Source organism: Natator depressus, chromosome 1, assembly GCF_965152275.1.
Source record: "Natator depressus isolate rNatDep1 chromosome 1, rNatDep2.hap1, whole genome shotgun sequence".
Taxonomy (NCBI): domain Eukaryota; kingdom Metazoa; phylum Chordata; order Testudines; family Cheloniidae; genus Natator; species Natator depressus.
Genome location: NC_134234.1, coordinates 39,149,751 through 39,167,010, shown reverse-complemented (window position 1 = coordinate 39,167,010; position 17,260 = coordinate 39,149,751). Strand labels below are relative to the sequence as shown.

Sequence of the window (17,260 nt, the reverse complement as noted above, 5' to 3'; positions counted from 1 at the left end):
ATACCAGACTTGTCTTGGCCATGTTGGAGCTATTAGTATGGCATGAGATCAGTCCTCTTATATCTTGCAAAGTACTCTGAATAAGAGGAGAAAAGGAGAGAAGGCATAAAGGAATGGTGCATCCCATGTTGAGGAACACATCTCCCAGCAATCCACGTCCCAGTCCCACTCTAGAACAGAATTGAGGGCAACAGGCATCGAGCGGCAAAGAGCTCTATGGTGGGGCGGCCGCAGTGGTTGAAGATGGGCTGAAGTGCTCGCATATCCAGTTCCCACATATGATCGTGAGAGAACCTCCTGCTCAATGTGTCCGTGGTGGTGTTCTGGTGTCCAGGGAAATACGCTGCTGAAATGGAGATGTTGTTCTGGATACACCAGTTCCACGGTTTGAGTGCTTCTGAGCATAAAGAGTGGGACCTTGCTCCGCCCTGCCTGTTGATGTAATACATGCAAGCGAGATTGTCTGTCATCACTCTCATGGTATGATGTTTGAGTAGAGGTAGGAAATGTTGACAGGCTTTGCAGACCGCTTGTAGTTCTAGGAAATTGATGTGTAGGGTAGATTCTGTTAACTACCATCTGCGCTGCACTGGGAGATTGTGGAGATGCACTCTCCAACTGATTAGGGAGGCATCGGTTGCTAGGATCATCGTCTGTGTTGGCAGGAGGAAAGGGACTCCGACACAAACGTTGTTGTGTAGCGTCCACCACAGTAGTCAGTCCTTGACGTGCATCAGCATGAATAAGCATTTGTGGAGAAGATATACTGTATGGCGCTACACCTGAAGACACTGCATGTGTAGTCTTGCGTGTCTGACTACAAACATGGCTGCTGCCATGTGGCCTAGAAGTTGGAGGCACATTCTGGCAAAGGTCTGGGGAAACCCGTGAATTGAATACCAGATCTCTTGCAACCTGAGAATCTGAGGTGGTAGGAAGGCTCTGGCTTGTATGGCACCGTGCGCCAATGAATTCCAGTCATTGTACTAGTGTTGTTAATGTGGACTTTTCTAGGTTCACGAGGAGGCCTACCTTCATGAACAAGTCCATTACGTGGACAGTTAGGAGAGAGTCAGTTTCGGATGAGGCCTTGAGGAAACAGTCATCCAAACATGGAAAGATGACCCCCCACCCCCCCCGTGTCCGTAGGTAGGCAGCAACTACCGCAAGGACTTTGGAGAACACCCAAGGTATTGTGGACAGTCCGAAAGGCAGCACCTTGAACTGGCAGCAGTATTTGCCCAGGATCAATTGGAGAAATCTGTGAGCAGGGTGTATTGTAATATGAAAGTATTCCTCTTAGAGGTCGAGGGCCGAGAACTAGTCCCCCGTTCAAGTGCTGGGATAATAGTGGAAATAACTCTCTTGAATCATTGCAGTTTGACTTATTTATACTGTGAAAGTCCAGGATGGGTTGCCAGCTTCCGGATTTCTTCTGGATCAGGAAACAGTAGGAGTAGAAACCTTGTCCCACATGCTAGGAAGGGACTGGTTCTATAGTTCCTACTTGCAGAAGATTTATTTCTCCTTATAGAATGGAATCATGAGAGGGGTCCCAGAAGAGGGACAGGTAGACGGATGGCGGGGCAGGATAGATAGGAAAGGGATGGAGTATCCTTCATTGATTATCTCTAGGAACCACTTGTCTGAGGTGATGAGTCTCCAAGATGGGAAAAACGGAGCTAAATCAGTCAAACTGTTGGTATGTTGAAAATGGTGGGAATGACTGAAAGAGAATGAATCTCAGGGCCTCAACCACACCTCCACAATTGCTGCTTCGGTGGGAGTGCTTCAGAACAGCCCTTTGAGGAGTGTGCTGTCTATGTTTGGTAGGAGGAGGTCTCTTCAGCGCTGGATGTCCTAGTGCCGATGAGGAGTATACTCCTGCGTTCAGGATCACGGGAGGAGTTGGTACTTTCCAGAGCATCTCTTCAGTACTGTCATGTAAATTCCAAGACATTGGAATGTAGCTCAAGAGTCCTTAAGGGAGTGCAGAGAATCGTCCGTACACTTAGAGAATAGGTTTAAAAGGTAAGTCCTCTACTGTGGTTTGTACCTCCTTAGGAAAGCCCAAGGGGTGGAACCAAGATGCACACCTCATAACTACAGCAGTCGTGATGGATTGGGCAGCAGTGTCTGCAAAGTCTAATGAGGCTTGTAGGGTTGTATGAGCTAGGAGATGCCCTTTCAAGGATTGGAATTGCTCTTTCTTGGCCTCTAGTAGGTCCTGGCAGAGTTCCTCCAATTTGGAGTAGTTATAGGTAGCCATAAGGGCTTCATAGATTGAGATTCTAAATTGGAGCATGGCTGACAAATATGCTTTGCGTCCAAAAAAGTCTAGGTATTTCCAATCTCTGTCTAGATGGCTAGAATGAGACTGGAATTGACAGCCCCTCTTGTACCGCAGCGACTACTGAAGAATTCAGGGGTGGGATGCAAGAATAGAAATTCCACATCCTTCGCCGGAACATAAACATTTGCAGGTCAGAGGGATGGATGCAGGGGTCTGCCACAGCAACTTCGTGGGGTCGAAAAGAGCCTTGTTGATTGATAGAATGATCATGGAGGAAGAGGATGTGTGGAAGATATCCAGTAGTTTATGCTGCTGGTCCCTGACTTCCTCCAAAGGGATCTGTAGGGAGTCTGCAATTCTGAAGAGCAAATCTTGAAAATGCCTGAAGTCAATCAGCAGATGTAGGGGGTGGAGGCACGATAGCCTCGTCAAGTGAGGAGAAGGAAAAATGTAATGTTGGTGGAGCCTCCTCCTTCTGTTCCTCCTCTTGTTCTTCCTCTTCAGATGGTACCGGCAGGGGTTTGACTTCCGGAGGGCAAGAGACCAATGGAGAAGGGAGAGGTGTAGGTTTCCGGCTTTGCTCTCTGGGAGGGTTCCCGAACTGTGCCCTGTACATGGGCCAAGGGTCCCAATATGGTCAGTTTGGAGGGAGTGGTACACAGGGTTGCATCCACGGTGGTCCCTGCCAAGATTGGGGACCAAAGGTAGACTGTGGATAGTGAGGATGAGCAGATGCAATTTGTCTAGTAGACAAGGGAGTGATGGAGCCTTCGTCTTCCTCCTCGTCGCTGGGGAAGGGAGGTGACATCCTTGACAGAGAGAGGAAGGAGTGTTGTGAGTCTGAAGAGGAGGGAGGTCATATCGAAGGAATGGAGACTCAGGAGTGTCAGATGCCAGCAGGTCTTTAGAGTATCTAAAGTCTCATGGGGGGATGTGGGGAGAGAAAGCATCAACAGTGCTGGTGTAAGACACGGTGCAAAAAGGAAGGGTGTATGCCCCGAGGTGTTGGTAGACAGTGCCAGAGACTTGGTCGGTGCCGATGGCTTGGCCAGTGCAGAGGTTTCATCGGTGTGGGAAAGGGTTCCGGTGCTGTAGCTCAAGTCAGCCTCTCTCATTCCCTAGAGCTGGGAAACGGCACTCAGGGTCGTAGGTCTGCCCGGTTAGGATCTTTAGACCATTTCTTTGTGTCGATATCGGAGGTACTCGGACAGGCCAGAGAGCTGTGTCCCCTGCCAGATGAGGTTGAGGCAACAGACCTTGACAGTGTTCTGGGGATGATTTTCTCTTCACGCGACGTGGGGAGTGAGGATTGGCACACAACCTGGCAGAGCATGGGGGCCTCTCTAGAGGAGTCTGGGCCTGGATCCAATGCTGGTCACAGCAATTTCTTCATGAGGAGAAGTTTTAATCTGATGTCCCAGTCCTTTCTGGTTCTGGGTTTCAGGCTGAGGTAGTGGGAACACTTTTGCAGGTGGCTGTTCGTTACTGGGAAGGCAACAACCCCACAACAAATGCACCTCTTAAACTCAGGGGATCCAGTCATAAGGGTGATTGGAAAAAGGCTTCCTGGGCAGGAAGGGCCGGGGGGAGGGGAACGAAAACCTAAACTATGAGAAAACGTAGCAGTAAAGTTCAACAAAAACAGTTTTTCCTTTTGTTTAGGAGAAGAAAATGCTAACTACATTACACTTATAAGTAAGGCACTAACTACTGATGGAAAAGAAAAAACGGGCTCTGCTGCAGATTCCGTCCCAGATCAAAGGTGGTAGAGAAGGAACTGGGGGCACTCAGACCCCCCCTGCGCTATATATCTGTCCCACACTCAGTGCGAGAGGAGGGAGGTGTGCATGTGCGGTCCAACAGGCACTGCTGATGAAGATCTCTGATCCCAGGTGCATGCGGCACTAACACACCTACAATTGGAGCACCCATAGGGACATCACTGGAAGTAGTAGTAAAGGCAACCTGCTTTGAGAGAGGAATTGGTACCAAGCTCAACAGTATCGATGTGGTCATCTCAATAGATGGGGTCTTATCAGGATACAGTACTACAGATTCTTTGGCAGATAGGACTGATGTCATTCGCATTAAAGAAGTAGCTTTGGTCACCAAGGATGCAGTACTGAAGCAGAAGAACAAGTTTCCACAGCTCCTGAAGACACATGGTGCAGATCAGAATTGGAAGGAAGGAGCCAGCCTGAAGACAGAGTGACGAGTTTTAGACTTCTAGGATAAATATCAGGGATGGTGACCATCAGCATCATCAGAAAAAATCTCTGCTTCTTCCTACCTTGGGCAGCAGGAGTCAATGACTGACCAGATACGGATAGAAGAGAAGGCTCAGCATGTTTTTCAGAAGCATGAGGTCTCTTAGAGCCAGAAGTCCTGGTAGGTCCCAGAGCAGTATGTCTGGCAGTCAGAGCTCTCGTAGAAATCAGCACTAAGGCAACAGATTGCTTTCAAAGAGGGACTTCAGACTCAGAACACTCCTGACTTTTCCAACAGAAACATTTTTAAACAGGCATCATGAGCCTTCTGTGTGTGCTTAGAAAAAGAATTTGTAAATCTAATGTTGCCCAAAATATACAATTCCCCTAAACAAAAAGGGGGACATAGTATGTCTATCACTTGCCGGCATAAGTAATTTATAAGCAAGCAGATTTTTAAAGCCTGGAGACAGAGTTTCTGCTAGGAGACTTGCACCTCCAGTATAAAGAGAAGTCAGATAAACACATTTTCGGGTTTTTATTTTGCCAACAGCCACTAAAAAGTCTAACTACAAGAACAAGTAGTAAACTATCCTAAAACTACAGGGAAACAGATGGATCCTATGCATTTCTGTCTTGCTATCAGGGATGGTAATAAGAAATTGAGAGGCAAGTGAGAATGCTCTGCACTTTATGCCTTGGGTTGGCAGGGAGGGTGTATGCGCAGCCTCAGACACTGCAAGCTAAGAGATTCCAGGCTCACACACGAGTGCACATGCCTCCAGTGGAATCCCTGTGGGCAAATGCTTGAAGAAGAGCACCCACAGGCTCAGCACCCACAAGAGTGAGGAGGACAAACAATTCTGCATTCATTTCACTTAGGATGTCAAGTGGAGTTTATCATCAGTCCTCAAACTAAGTGGTGCAAACTTTCCAATAAAAGCAAACACAAAATTTCTATTATAACACTTTATGACATTCTCACTGTTGATCTGAATACTAGCTTGTTCATACAGTGTTGTGAGCAGTCTCTTAGAATTAGCAGATTAAACTGAAATGCTTTGGCAATTTGTTTATACTAACCATAAACAAATCAATTCACACCTTGCCATGCACTTTCAACATAAAATAGGTTTGTAAAGCTAGAATCAGTTTTTCCATGTGCTGTTAAAATTGTCAACTGAAATGCATATAGTCAAAAGATTTTTAATGGGAGCTGAGGGAGGGAAAAGGAGCTTGTATTTTAACCCCTCTCAACCAGAATACAGAGAATTTATAAGATGTTTTATCTTACAAGTTGTACTAATGATTCAAATCTGTGTGTGCAATATTTAATTACTTTTGGAGAATGTGATCTGTATGATCTCCTGTCTTCATCTCTTTCATTTTGACCAAGATGATTTTCTTGCAACTCTAAAAGGCAAGCATACCAAACTGAGAGTTAACACAATCACCAATCACAGTTAATTGTAAACTAGATGGCCACAGAGTAGCAAGGGTATTGTGCTAGCAGTGCAGCACAATTGGATGTACCTCAGGGGTGACATTCTGGTTCCGAAATAAGGGGAGTTTTGCCACTGACTTCAATAGTGTCAAAATTTCAACCTAGATGTTTTGAAGCTAGGAAGAGGAGGCCAGGCAAAACTAAGAAAATTTTCTAGACCCTAGAGAAGTCTTTTCAAATATACTCTCTTGTCTAATAATCATAGCAGCATCTAAGCCAACTGCATAGTAAGTCACCCGACACTGGTGCTATACTGAGGGACAGGATTACTCCTGGGGGAAATTGGCACCAAAAATTTAAAAATTCTGTATACGATATTTGAAATTTTGATATTTTGTCAAAACACCACAATATAATCATGCCAGTTTCAATTATTTTGGTAATTTATTTCAAAATATCTGTCAGCAAGTATGTCCATAACAATACAGACCAAAAAAAAAAAAAAGATTCTAGTAATTTTTTTTGATAAATATATTCTTTATTAGACATATTAATACAGAACTTTGAGCAATTCATTTAAATTACAATACAGAACTGTATTTCCTGACCTGTCATAAGCAGTGCAAAGGCTTAGGAGCAGTCAGGGTAATGGAGGAGCTGAGGGAGAGGAAAGGAGCCTAGGAGTGAACTTGGAGGGTGTTGGGTGTGGGTGGGAAGTGGATTTTTTTTTTGGAGGGGTGGAATTCTTAGGGAGTTGGGATTAACCCCATGCCTCTCCCATTCAGTCAGGCACACCCGTCCCTGTCCCCACAGCCCTCATCCCCATGTGTCCCTGCAGGGCCACACCCGCATCCCCAGACTCAATGCTGTCACCCCACTAGGTCCTGAGCCCATGCCCCAGTCTGTCCCCCCACTACCCATTCTGAACCTGAGTCTGTGACCCCCCAACAGCCCTGTGTGCCCCACTCTCTCCTAACATGGCTCTGCGGGCAGGGTGCTGTGATGAACTTCTACTCCTGGGGGAATACTGCAGCACTGGACATTGTATTTTCTATGGAGGGAAAAAACTTCTCTCTGCCCAAGAAGTGCTGCCGTTCTGCCTTTTGTCCACCAGAGGCGGCTGTGGTGTCAGAATTGGTGCCACAGCAGCCTCTGGTGGGCAAAAGACAGAACTGCAGCTCTTCTGGGGCAGAGTGTATTTTATGCGGGAAAATACAAAATTATATGGGACAGAGGAATTCTGCGCCTCCACAGATGCGCAGAATTCCCCCAAGAGTACAGGATGGAGAGAACAAAAGGAGTGTAAGAGTACAAAATAACCCACACTCAAAGTGCATGGAAATACTATAGAAGAAAATTAATTCTTGCATAATCTAACAGTATTCCTTCCACAAATTATATTATGTATTTAGCAACAACTCAAAGGCCATTCAGAAAAAAATACATTAGGAAAAGTGCCCAAATTGATGAGTTTATTTTAAAAGCATGACTGCTTAAAAAAAATCCATACATACATTTCAGTAGTGACAAGAAATATGCTAAGAATTTCAATAATGGTGAATGGCCTAAGTGGTCTCTATAGCTACTAGAGAAGTAGTAGATGAACTAACAGCTGATTGAACATGTCAGCAAACTGTTTACACATAGCATACTATAGAGATGGGCAAAACACAGCCTGCGGGACCATCCTGCCCAGCCCTTGAACTCCCAGCCGGGGAGGCTAGCCCCAACCACTCCCCTGCAGCCTCAGCACGCCGCACCGCCAGCGCTCTGGCCCGCCGCTCCTGCCGGGCAGTGCAGCAGGCTCCAGCTGGACTGCGAGCTCCTGCTTCTTTGAGCGGCATGGTAAGGGGACGAGGGGTTTGGATAAGGGGCAGAGAGTCCCGGGGGGGAGTCAGGGGACAGGGAGTGGGGGGTTTGGACAGGGGTGGTGGATGAGTGGGAGGGGTCAGATAGGGGGCAGGGGCCAGGCTGTTTGGGGAGGCACAGCCTTCCTTACCCGGCCCTCCATACAGTTTCGCAACCCCGATGCGGCCCTCGGGCCAAAAAGTTTGCCCACCCTGGCATACTATGTACGAAATACTTAAACATGTATAATTATACTTCAAAATACACATTTTCCAGCTTTATTATGGAGCATTTCCCACCCACAAACCACATTTCTGATATGCTGGAAAATTTCACGGACAACTATTTTTTCATGTCTAACTTTTCCTTCTCTTATTTTTATTAAATTCATTGTTTTTCTTTTCTATTGTCTTTAAATTAGTCAAATAATTTTAAAGTCAATGCGAAAGGTCTAAATTGAGCCAACACAATTCAAAATCCTAAAATCTGGATTAAAATTTAATTAGTAAAATAGCCTATAAGTATTGTTCTGCTGTTGCAGAACAATTCAGAATGTTGCCTTTGCAGGTGCCAAGTTTTCCCAGTAGAAGAAAGAAAATAAACTGATACAAGTAGGGTAAGCCCCAGTGATAACCCCCTCTCTCCCAAGAATAGCTAGTAACTAACCATACGTACAGGACATCTAAAAAGCACCAAAAATAAAATTCAAGAGCAAAAAGTCTTACCTTCTGAACTGATGTCCTCTTTCAACATATGACATAAATAATTGTTTCCTCTGTTTGATATGGTGAGGTTGTCCTGTAAAGTCTGAAGACTTTGCCTTCAGCGTAAAAATATTTTTAAAGTGTGGTGGGTTTTTTTTTTTTTTTTTTTAAAAAAGACCTCAAACTATGCACAAATACTCCCCCTCGCCCCAGGGTTCAAAGCTCCTATATATTCTAGGATCATTTGAACTGACACATTATGACTCAAATATATACTTTAATACATTCTTTGCAGGCTATATAATGTTTCATTTTAGCCATGTTGAGTCCTGAGACTATTATTAACTAGCAATAGCTACCGGGTGAAATCTTTACCCTATTGAAATCAATGTGAATTTTGCCATTAACCTTAATGGGGCCGGGATTTCACCTACTGTGTACCATGCAAACCGCGGTATACAATACATACATTCTTTCTTCATAGTGACAACACTCTTAATATACATTGATAATATAAATGTAATTCTTTGAAAGCCCATGGCAAACTTTAATTGGCCAAATTAAAAACCCACAAGACTGAATGCAAAGAGCAAATACTATAGAGCTTCATTTATAGCACCATTCCTAAGAACTACGCACAATTTGTTATAGTATTAAATAGAAACACTGCACTGCAGAATTAAGAACCCCTTTCCAAGCAAATAAAGTCAGATACATCTTACGTTAGCCACTTTTGTTGTTCTTACCAGGAATCTAATGAAAAAGGTTTATAATAAAGAATTATCAAATTTTATATATATTCACTATCATTCTCTGACTAATTAAATTGTAAAATATACTTCAATATAAATTCAATTTAAAAAACTGGAGTAATCTCAAGATTTACATGACACGTACTTTGCAGCCTGCAGTTTTCTTGTATAAAGTTCTTCTTCCACATAGTCATCCACTGGGTAGAAACCTTGGTTTGTATTTACAGTGGTAATAGCCTTTCAAGTCAAACAATAAAATTGCTTTAACATTTATGTTGTACAGTTATGCACGCTACACTTTTTTAAAAATCCAACTTTAGCCAATACCAGATAAAATATAAACTCCTTTTGGGCCTTTCATAGCGAGCTGGCTATCAAGTTCTAACACTAACATTAACACACACACACAGACTCAAGTATGTTGGTCTAAATGTCTTAACAATTTAATAGCTCAGGGAAGGGCACTACGTGAGTCCATGAAGGAACCAAGCATCCCTTGGCAATGGGTGCAGCCTGCAAGTGCATAGCCTATATCTTCTAACTGGCCACAGTGGCAAAAGGGAGCACGGAGCCATGAAGATCCCACTTAGTAATAAGCAGCAATTCTGATCACTCCGCATCTGAAGCAACTAAGTTATACCAAAGAGGGTATGGAACATCAAAACCAGAAGGCTGATCTATTCTGTCACATGATAGGAATTTTACCCGCATTTTGAGCTTTTACTGAAAGATTATGTGACGTGAATGTGCACACAATAGCTAAGTATGGTACTAAAACAGATGCAGCTACACTAATTTCAGTGATAAAGCAGTGTGTTTATTTCTATGTGACTTGATTGTTTCTCTGGAACACAAGGAAATTAAATGGACCACGATAGGTTAGACCAACACCTGTCAGGGATGCTCTAGATCGGGGTGGGCAAACCTTTTGGCCTGAGGGCCACATCAGGGTTCTGAAAATGTATGGAGGACCGGGTAGGGAAGGCTGTGCCGCCCCAAACAGCCTGGTCCCCACGCCCATCTGCTCCCCTCAGAACCCCCGACCCATCCAACCCCCCCGCTCTTTGTCCCCTGACCACCCCCTCCTGGGACCCCCTACCCCAAACACCCTATCCCCTGACTGCTCTGATCCCATCCACCCCCTGAGACTCCCATGCCTATCAACCCCCCCGTTCCCCATCCCCTGACTGCCCCCCTGAACCTCCACCCCATCCAACCGCCCCCTGACTGCTCCCCGGGACCCGCTGCCCCTTATCCAACAACCCCTCACCCCTAACCAGGCCACTCAAAGCAGCAGGATTGGCAGGCACGCTGCCCAGCCAGAGCCAGCCACGCTGCCTGGGAGGAGCTTGCAGCCCCGCCGCCCAGAGTGCTGGTGGCACGGCAAGCTCAGACTGGGGGGAGGAGGGACAGCAGTGATGGGGCTGGGGGCAAGCCTCCCTGTCCGGGTGCTCAAGGGCCAGGCAGGATGGTCTCGTTGGCCCAATGTGGCCCACGGGCCATAGTTTGCCCACCTCTGCTCTAGATAATACTTAGTCCTGCCAGGAGTGCAGGGGACTGACTAGATGACCTCTAGAGGTCCCTTCCTGTCCTACGATTTTTTGTTTATGAAGAATTTAAAAAAAAACACAAAAAACAAAAAACCCACAGGTCACTTATAATTCCCATAACAACTTTTGGCTTTAATCCCATATGGAGGTATAAGTAACAGCATATAGTAGATTTATAGTGTTATTACAAGAGAAATGAGTTACAGTTACTGGGTAAATACATTTAAATGCATAAGTCAGGAAATTCAAAAGTATCAACCATAATTTTTACATAGTACAGTACTAAAACTTATTTTCAAAAGATTATACCACAGTTGAAGAAAAAAAACTTCTCTCACTTGGAGTTTGTTATACAAGATCAGATTAAAAAAAAAAGTCCACTCAGCTGTTTCAAGTTTTGTAAAAAAACATTTCACAAACATTTCCCCCCTCCCCGCCCAAGCACACTACCATGCATTATGAACCAATTACTGCACAATTTATTCTAGTTGTTTTAGTAGTTTGAAAAAAAATTCCAATTGTTCAAGATATTTGTGTGGCTAGTTTGTTGAGGTGAAAAAATTTAAGAGTCCTAGATACACAGGTAGACAACAGAATTTTTGAGAATTATAAAGAGCCAAAAGAGTCTACTGAGTATATACACATACAGGTTGAACCTCTCTAATCCGGCACTCCCTGGTCTGGCAACATCTGTGGTCCGGCATAGGCACTGACCCAGTGGGTGCTCCAGAGCTGGAGCACCCACGGGGAAAAATTAGTGGGTGCGGAGCATTCACCGGCACCCAGCTCCCTGCTCTGCCTCTCTCCCTCCACGCCTCTCGCGCGCCGGTGGCCCTGCACTTACCAACTCCTCCTCCTCCTCCCTCCTAGCACTTCCGGAGCGCCACGAATCAGCTGATTTGCAACGTTCAAGCTCCAGGAGGGTGGGGGAGGACCTGGGGTCGGTGGGTGGGACCGGCCTTCGAGCCCCATGGCGGGGGCCAGCAGCCAGGACCCCAGGTGCCAGTGGTGCCCCCAGGCAAGGGGCCATACTCAGCACAAAGCCTGGAGGTGCTGCAGCATACCCCGCACCTCTACTTCCTGTGCCTATGGAGACCCACTGGCACTCTTAAATTGACCTCCCATGGTTCAGCAAATTCTCTGGTTTGGCACCGGTCAGGTCCTGAGGGTGCCACACTAGAGAGGTTCAACCTGTATAAAATAAACGCAAATAATCTGCAGTGTCTGCAAACAGGCTACTCTAAACAGTTCATATAAAAACAGTTTTAATAAGTTTATAATAATGCAAATACAATACCTATGTCAAGAATACATTAGAGCCAAAGACTATCATCACGTAGCATTTCCTAGCTTTTGTTGGGATTAAGACACGTCTGTCTTATCTTCACCTAACTGTGCTCGGGAAATGCAGTGCCTATTCCACAGCATAGACGAGCAAACTACAGAATCCCATCTTCAGACCTCTGCAATACCTAGACACACCTACAGGGGTCACCTTTGAATCAATAAATCCCAAGAGCCTCCATACATTGGTATTAATGACAATGGTTTCCCCCAATTACAAAATAAATATAGTAGCTAGTACCTCAGATAACATTTTTTAAATATTGATAACTATAGACTTGTTTTAAAAAAGAAAAGGGGGGAGAGAGAGACTATTGTATACAAGAGGTAAGCAGGTTTCAGAGTAACAGCTGTGTTAGTCTGTATTCGCAAAAAGAAAAGGAGTACTTGTGGCACCTTAGAGACTAACCAATTTATTTGAGCATAAGCTTTCATGAGCTACAGCTCACTTCATCGGATGCATACTGTGGAAAATACAGAAGATGTTGAAGAAAGCACCTGTCCTACCTCTAAATTTCGTGGCTTCTCTCAGTTTTACTAGACAGCTGGGAGCGCATCTCCCATCCCAGGTAGACACAAGCACTAGCTCCGCTCAAGCTAGTATGCCAAAAAGAGCAGCATGGTTATTGCAGTATGCACAGCGGCTTGGGCTAGCTGCCCACTCAGACATGGGGAGGGCCAGGGGGCTTGTACTCAGGCAACTAACTCAAGCCATGGCCTGTGCTGCGATGACCACACTGCTCTTTTTAACACTCTACCTTAAGTGGAGCTAGCATGTGTCTGTCTATCCAGGCTGGAAAGCATGTTCCCAGCTGCAGTGTAGGTCTTCACCAGTGTTCCCTCTAATTTTTCCCACACATGTGTGGAATGAATTTTGTTCTGTGCACCAATATGGAGGTGACGTGTGACACATCACCTCCATACTGGTGCACAGAACAAAATTCATGTGGTGGGAGATGGGACGGAGGGGTTCGGAGTGTGGGAGGGGGCTCAGGGCTGGGGCAGAGTTAGGGTGCAGGGATGCAAGGGCTCCAGCTGGGGGTGCGGGCTCTGGGGTGGGGCCAGGGATCAGGGGTTTGGGGTGCAGGAGAGTGCTCCGGAGCAACAGTGGGAAGGAAGAGAGGACTCCCCCCAGCTCTCTCTCCCCCCCTCCCCCCCCCACAACAGCACCTTGGGGGGAGGGGAAGATGCACCTCCCCCCGCTGCAGCAGTTCCAGGGTTGGGGCCGCCTGGGTTCTTGTCGCCCCTCCCCCGTCTGGCCGGGGCCACCTGGGTTCCTGCTGCCCCAGCAGGTCCTGGTGGGCCGGGTTCCCTGAGCGCTTGCATGGCACTAATTAGGTTGCTGCATGGCTACATAGCTTACAGGGAACTTAGCTCTTCGCTGCAAAGTTTACTCGAGTTAGCTACGCTCCAGTTACTTCTCTTGAGTTAGCGACACCACACTGCAAAAAAAAAAAAAAAAACACACTAGACCTGCTGCGTCCACATTGTTCCTGCACTTTCTTGGGCCGTTCTTTGTGCAGCAGCAAGATGAGCCACATTACAAATTATTTCCCACTGAATTGTCTGTCCTTTCTGGGCACATAAGAAAATGTTGGGAAGGCACTGGGGGACTAGTGTCATTTGAGTGGAGCTAGCCTGAGCCTAGATGATATTAGCTGTTGAAACAACCACTGAGTTGTGCTAACTTGAGCTTTATATCCCAATGGGTTAGCCAACTCATATTAAAAGCACACCACACTCCAGTTAAAGGTTTGAGTGGGGACCAGACTAGAGTAGGGCAACATTCAAGTTATAACTTGAGTCAACTCTGCAGTGAAGAGAAGCCCTTAAAGTTAACTGAATATACACATTCATCATTAAGGATACGATTCTGTCATGGAGGTCACGGAGCAGCAGCCAGCCCCGGGGCCACCAGAGCAGCACTCTGACTGCTAGCCCCCCACTCTGAGTATTTTAATAAAAGTCAGGGACAGGTTGCAGGCTTCCATGAATTTTTATTGCCCACAACTTGTCCCTGACGTTTACTAAAAATACCCGTGACAGAATCTTAACCTTATTTATCATACGTTAAACTAACTTTTAAAAAGGACTAGTGAGAATACCTTTTTGTACCACACAGATTAAAAAAAACAAAAAAAAACAAAACACAAAACCCAAACACCTTAGTATTTAAAATAGTATATAAGTATGATATCTCAGATAACACTGACAAGATTAGTTTTTGTCTTCTTCACATTATCTAAAAGCTCCCTTTAGTTGCTTATTATATTATATTTCAAATTGCAAATAATTCTACAAAGGACCTTGACATGTTTGTGGAACACTTACCTCACAGTCAAGACACACTATTATACTTGACTCCTGTGTTACAGATAAACACAATTCACAAAAGATATGTCCACACTGTAATGCATGATGACGAGCTCCTGATGAAATCAAGTCTAAAAGTAAAAGTTAGCAAAATCCAGATTTACTGCTTTAATCTTTTACATTTACCAACATTAAAAAAGTGACTGTTGCCATATTTAAATTAAAGCATAGCTACACAATCTTGCAAAAGCATTGGTCTTGCTGATGAAGTAATCCAGTAGCATTTTCAGGACAACCACCTTTTCTCTCTGAAACTTTAAGGAGGTGGTAATATCTTTTATTGGATCAACTTCTGTGGTGAGAGACATAAGCTTTCAAGATTACACAGAGCTCTTCTCAGGTCTCTCTAATATCCTGGGATTAACAAAGGTACAACAACACTGCACGCAATATTATAGTTTCAGGCATTTATAAAGCTTATCAAAAATAATGGTACTCCAAGAAAAAGCTAGGTGCACAGAAAGATCTGTGCCTCCTACAGTCTAGCAGTTTCCGCATCTTTGCAATTTTCTCTAAGGCTCAACAAAAAACACAGTGAAACTGACTTGGCTCCAGTCTGTTGCTGATGTATTAAAGTTCAGTGATCATTGAATTATACTGATAGGGAATTTTACAGGGATATACCAGGGGAAAAGCAGCAATAACTATAACAACACAGGCATTAAAAATATCTGTTTAGCTAGCACCTGTAAAACTCCTGATTTAAGCTAAACAGACATAAGCCAGGTTTATACTAACGTAAAAAGATTATCCACACACAATTGCACCAGTTTAGCTAACTCAGCACAAAATCACTCTAGTAACTGAAGTGGCACACAAGTTTGCAAATAATCTAGGTCTAAAATATTATCCCTTTGTGCTCAGAATTGTTTTGTACTCTTAATACGTGAGTTTCTTTTTGGAGAGACTGTTTCAAACCCTTCACTTTTAACATACAAAAAACCCATTCTACTGCAGATTATTAAACTACGTTGATTTATCGTAAAAGCTCAACTGAAACAGTACACAGCTAGTGTCTATTAACAAAGTAGTTCCATTCAGCACTGTAAGCTAGGTATTACATATTTTCACCCATAGGTGCTGACTCCATGGGTGCTCAGGGGCTCAAGCACCCACAGAGAAAAAATAGGGGGAGCTCAGCACCCACAGGGCTGGACTGGGCTGCTACTCTAATGATCCAAGGGCTGGCCGCTAAACAGCTCTTCAGCCCCTGGCCCTGCGCCCCCACCAACTTTTCAGCAGAGCAACTGTTGAGCAGGTCTGCCCTGCCACTCACTCTTCTCTGCCCCCTCCTCCCCTCACTGCCCTTAAGGCAGGAGGAGACAGAAAGGAGCAAGCAGCAGGTAGGAGGCATTCAGGGGAGGGGGTCTGGAGAGTGGAATGGGGGCAGGAAGAGATAGAGTGGGGGTGGGCCCTCAGGGGACTCACTAGCAAAACCAAAAGTCAGCTCAGTGCCTATGTTTTCTTCTGTACCACTCCATTTGGACATGAATGGCACTCACATATCACAGTGATGCACATTTCTAAAATGCCTAAAATGAACAGGACAAGGGAGGGAGGTCCACCATCACACAAATACATACTTCCTCTTACATCCATTATAAGTACTCAGCACATCCGTATTTGATCTCCTTTCTCCCAACGCCAGGTTTTGTTTCTTTTTGCTGACCTTCACCCCTTGGCACCCCCATCAGATGCTGGCCACAGCACCTGGGGGCAGCGGGACCAGGCTCTCAGGTAGGTGGGACTGGCCTGATCACATGCCCATTCACAGGGCAGAGCTGATCACTACAGGCCGGATTGTGCCCCCGCCCCCCAGCACGGGGGCGCCCTGTACCAGCAAAGGCGGGTGCGTGCAGTTGAAGGCCCAGGGCTGACGGGCAGCGGCAGGGACACGCCAGGCCACAAGCAGCGGCATCTCCCGGAGCCTCTCCCAGCAACACCGCGCGACCCTCGGGCGAGGGGAAGCTTGTGGGCCCGGCACGAGGGAGACGCCACGGCCGACGAACATGAGCAGGGGGAGGCCCAGCGCCGTGCGGGGAAAGAGCGTCTCTCGGGGGCCCGCGGCCGAGGCAGCGCAGGCTCGTTGGCACCGCACCCGGGGCCTCTCCCGCCAACGGCTGAAGGAGCCGCGAGGGAGGGGGCAGGGCAGCCCGGCGCGCCCCGCCCTGGGTCCGGCTAACTGAAGGGAGGCATGAGCCGAGTTGGCCCCCGCGCGACACAAGCGCGCGACCCCAGAGGCCCAAGGGAGCCGTTGGGACCCGACTCTCAGAGTGCAGGGGAAGGGCCCAGGCCCGCAGCGCTCGGCCCCCTCTCACCTTGGGAGACAACTGTTCCGCGTCGCGAGCACCCGACGCACAGCAGCCCCCGGGGAGGCAGCCCGTGGGGCTCGTCCCGCGCCGCCGCCATCTCGCGCCTTCCCACCTGCAGCACGCGTACCCGGGCAACAGCCAGCACGGCACGTGCCCTCAGCCACCAGCCAATAGCAGCCGCCCTCCTGTCACCCAGCCGCCAATCATCGCGTGGTGATGACCACGTGGCAAGGCCTCCTCCCTGTTACTAGGTGGGGAAACCACCTAGTGGGTTCTGGAGTAGCGGCTGTGTTAGTCTGTATCTGCAAAAAGAACAGGAGGACCTGTGGCACCTTAGAGACCAAAAGAAAAGGAGTACTTGTGGCACCTTAGAGACTAACCAATTTATTTGAGCATAAGCTTTAGCTCACTTCATTGGATGCTCAAATAAATT

At 46.4% G+C, this 17,260-nt stretch overlaps 1 protein-coding gene across 1 annotated transcript in view; it reads right to left on the bottom strand.

The window, feature by feature from the left end:
- Positions 1 to 16,957, bottom strand: part of RNF17 (ring finger protein 17) — a 210,234-nt gene extending 193,277 nt beyond the window's left edge. The window contains exons 1-5 of the mRNA XM_074957887.1: positions 16,834 to 16,957; positions 14,474 to 14,586; positions 9,394 to 9,485; positions 8,518 to 8,612; positions 5,840 to 5,913 (exon numbers count right to left, since the gene is read on the bottom strand). Coding sequence (XP_074813988.1) covers positions 5,840 to 5,913; positions 8,518 to 8,612; positions 9,394 to 9,485; positions 14,474 to 14,586; positions 16,834 to 16,924 — 465 coding nt within the window. The 5' untranslated portion in view covers positions 16,925 to 16,957. The remainder of the gene's footprint in view (positions 1 to 5,839; positions 5,914 to 8,517; positions 8,613 to 9,393; positions 9,486 to 14,473; positions 14,587 to 16,833) is intronic.
- Positions 16,958 to 17,260: the final 303 nt, after the last annotated feature.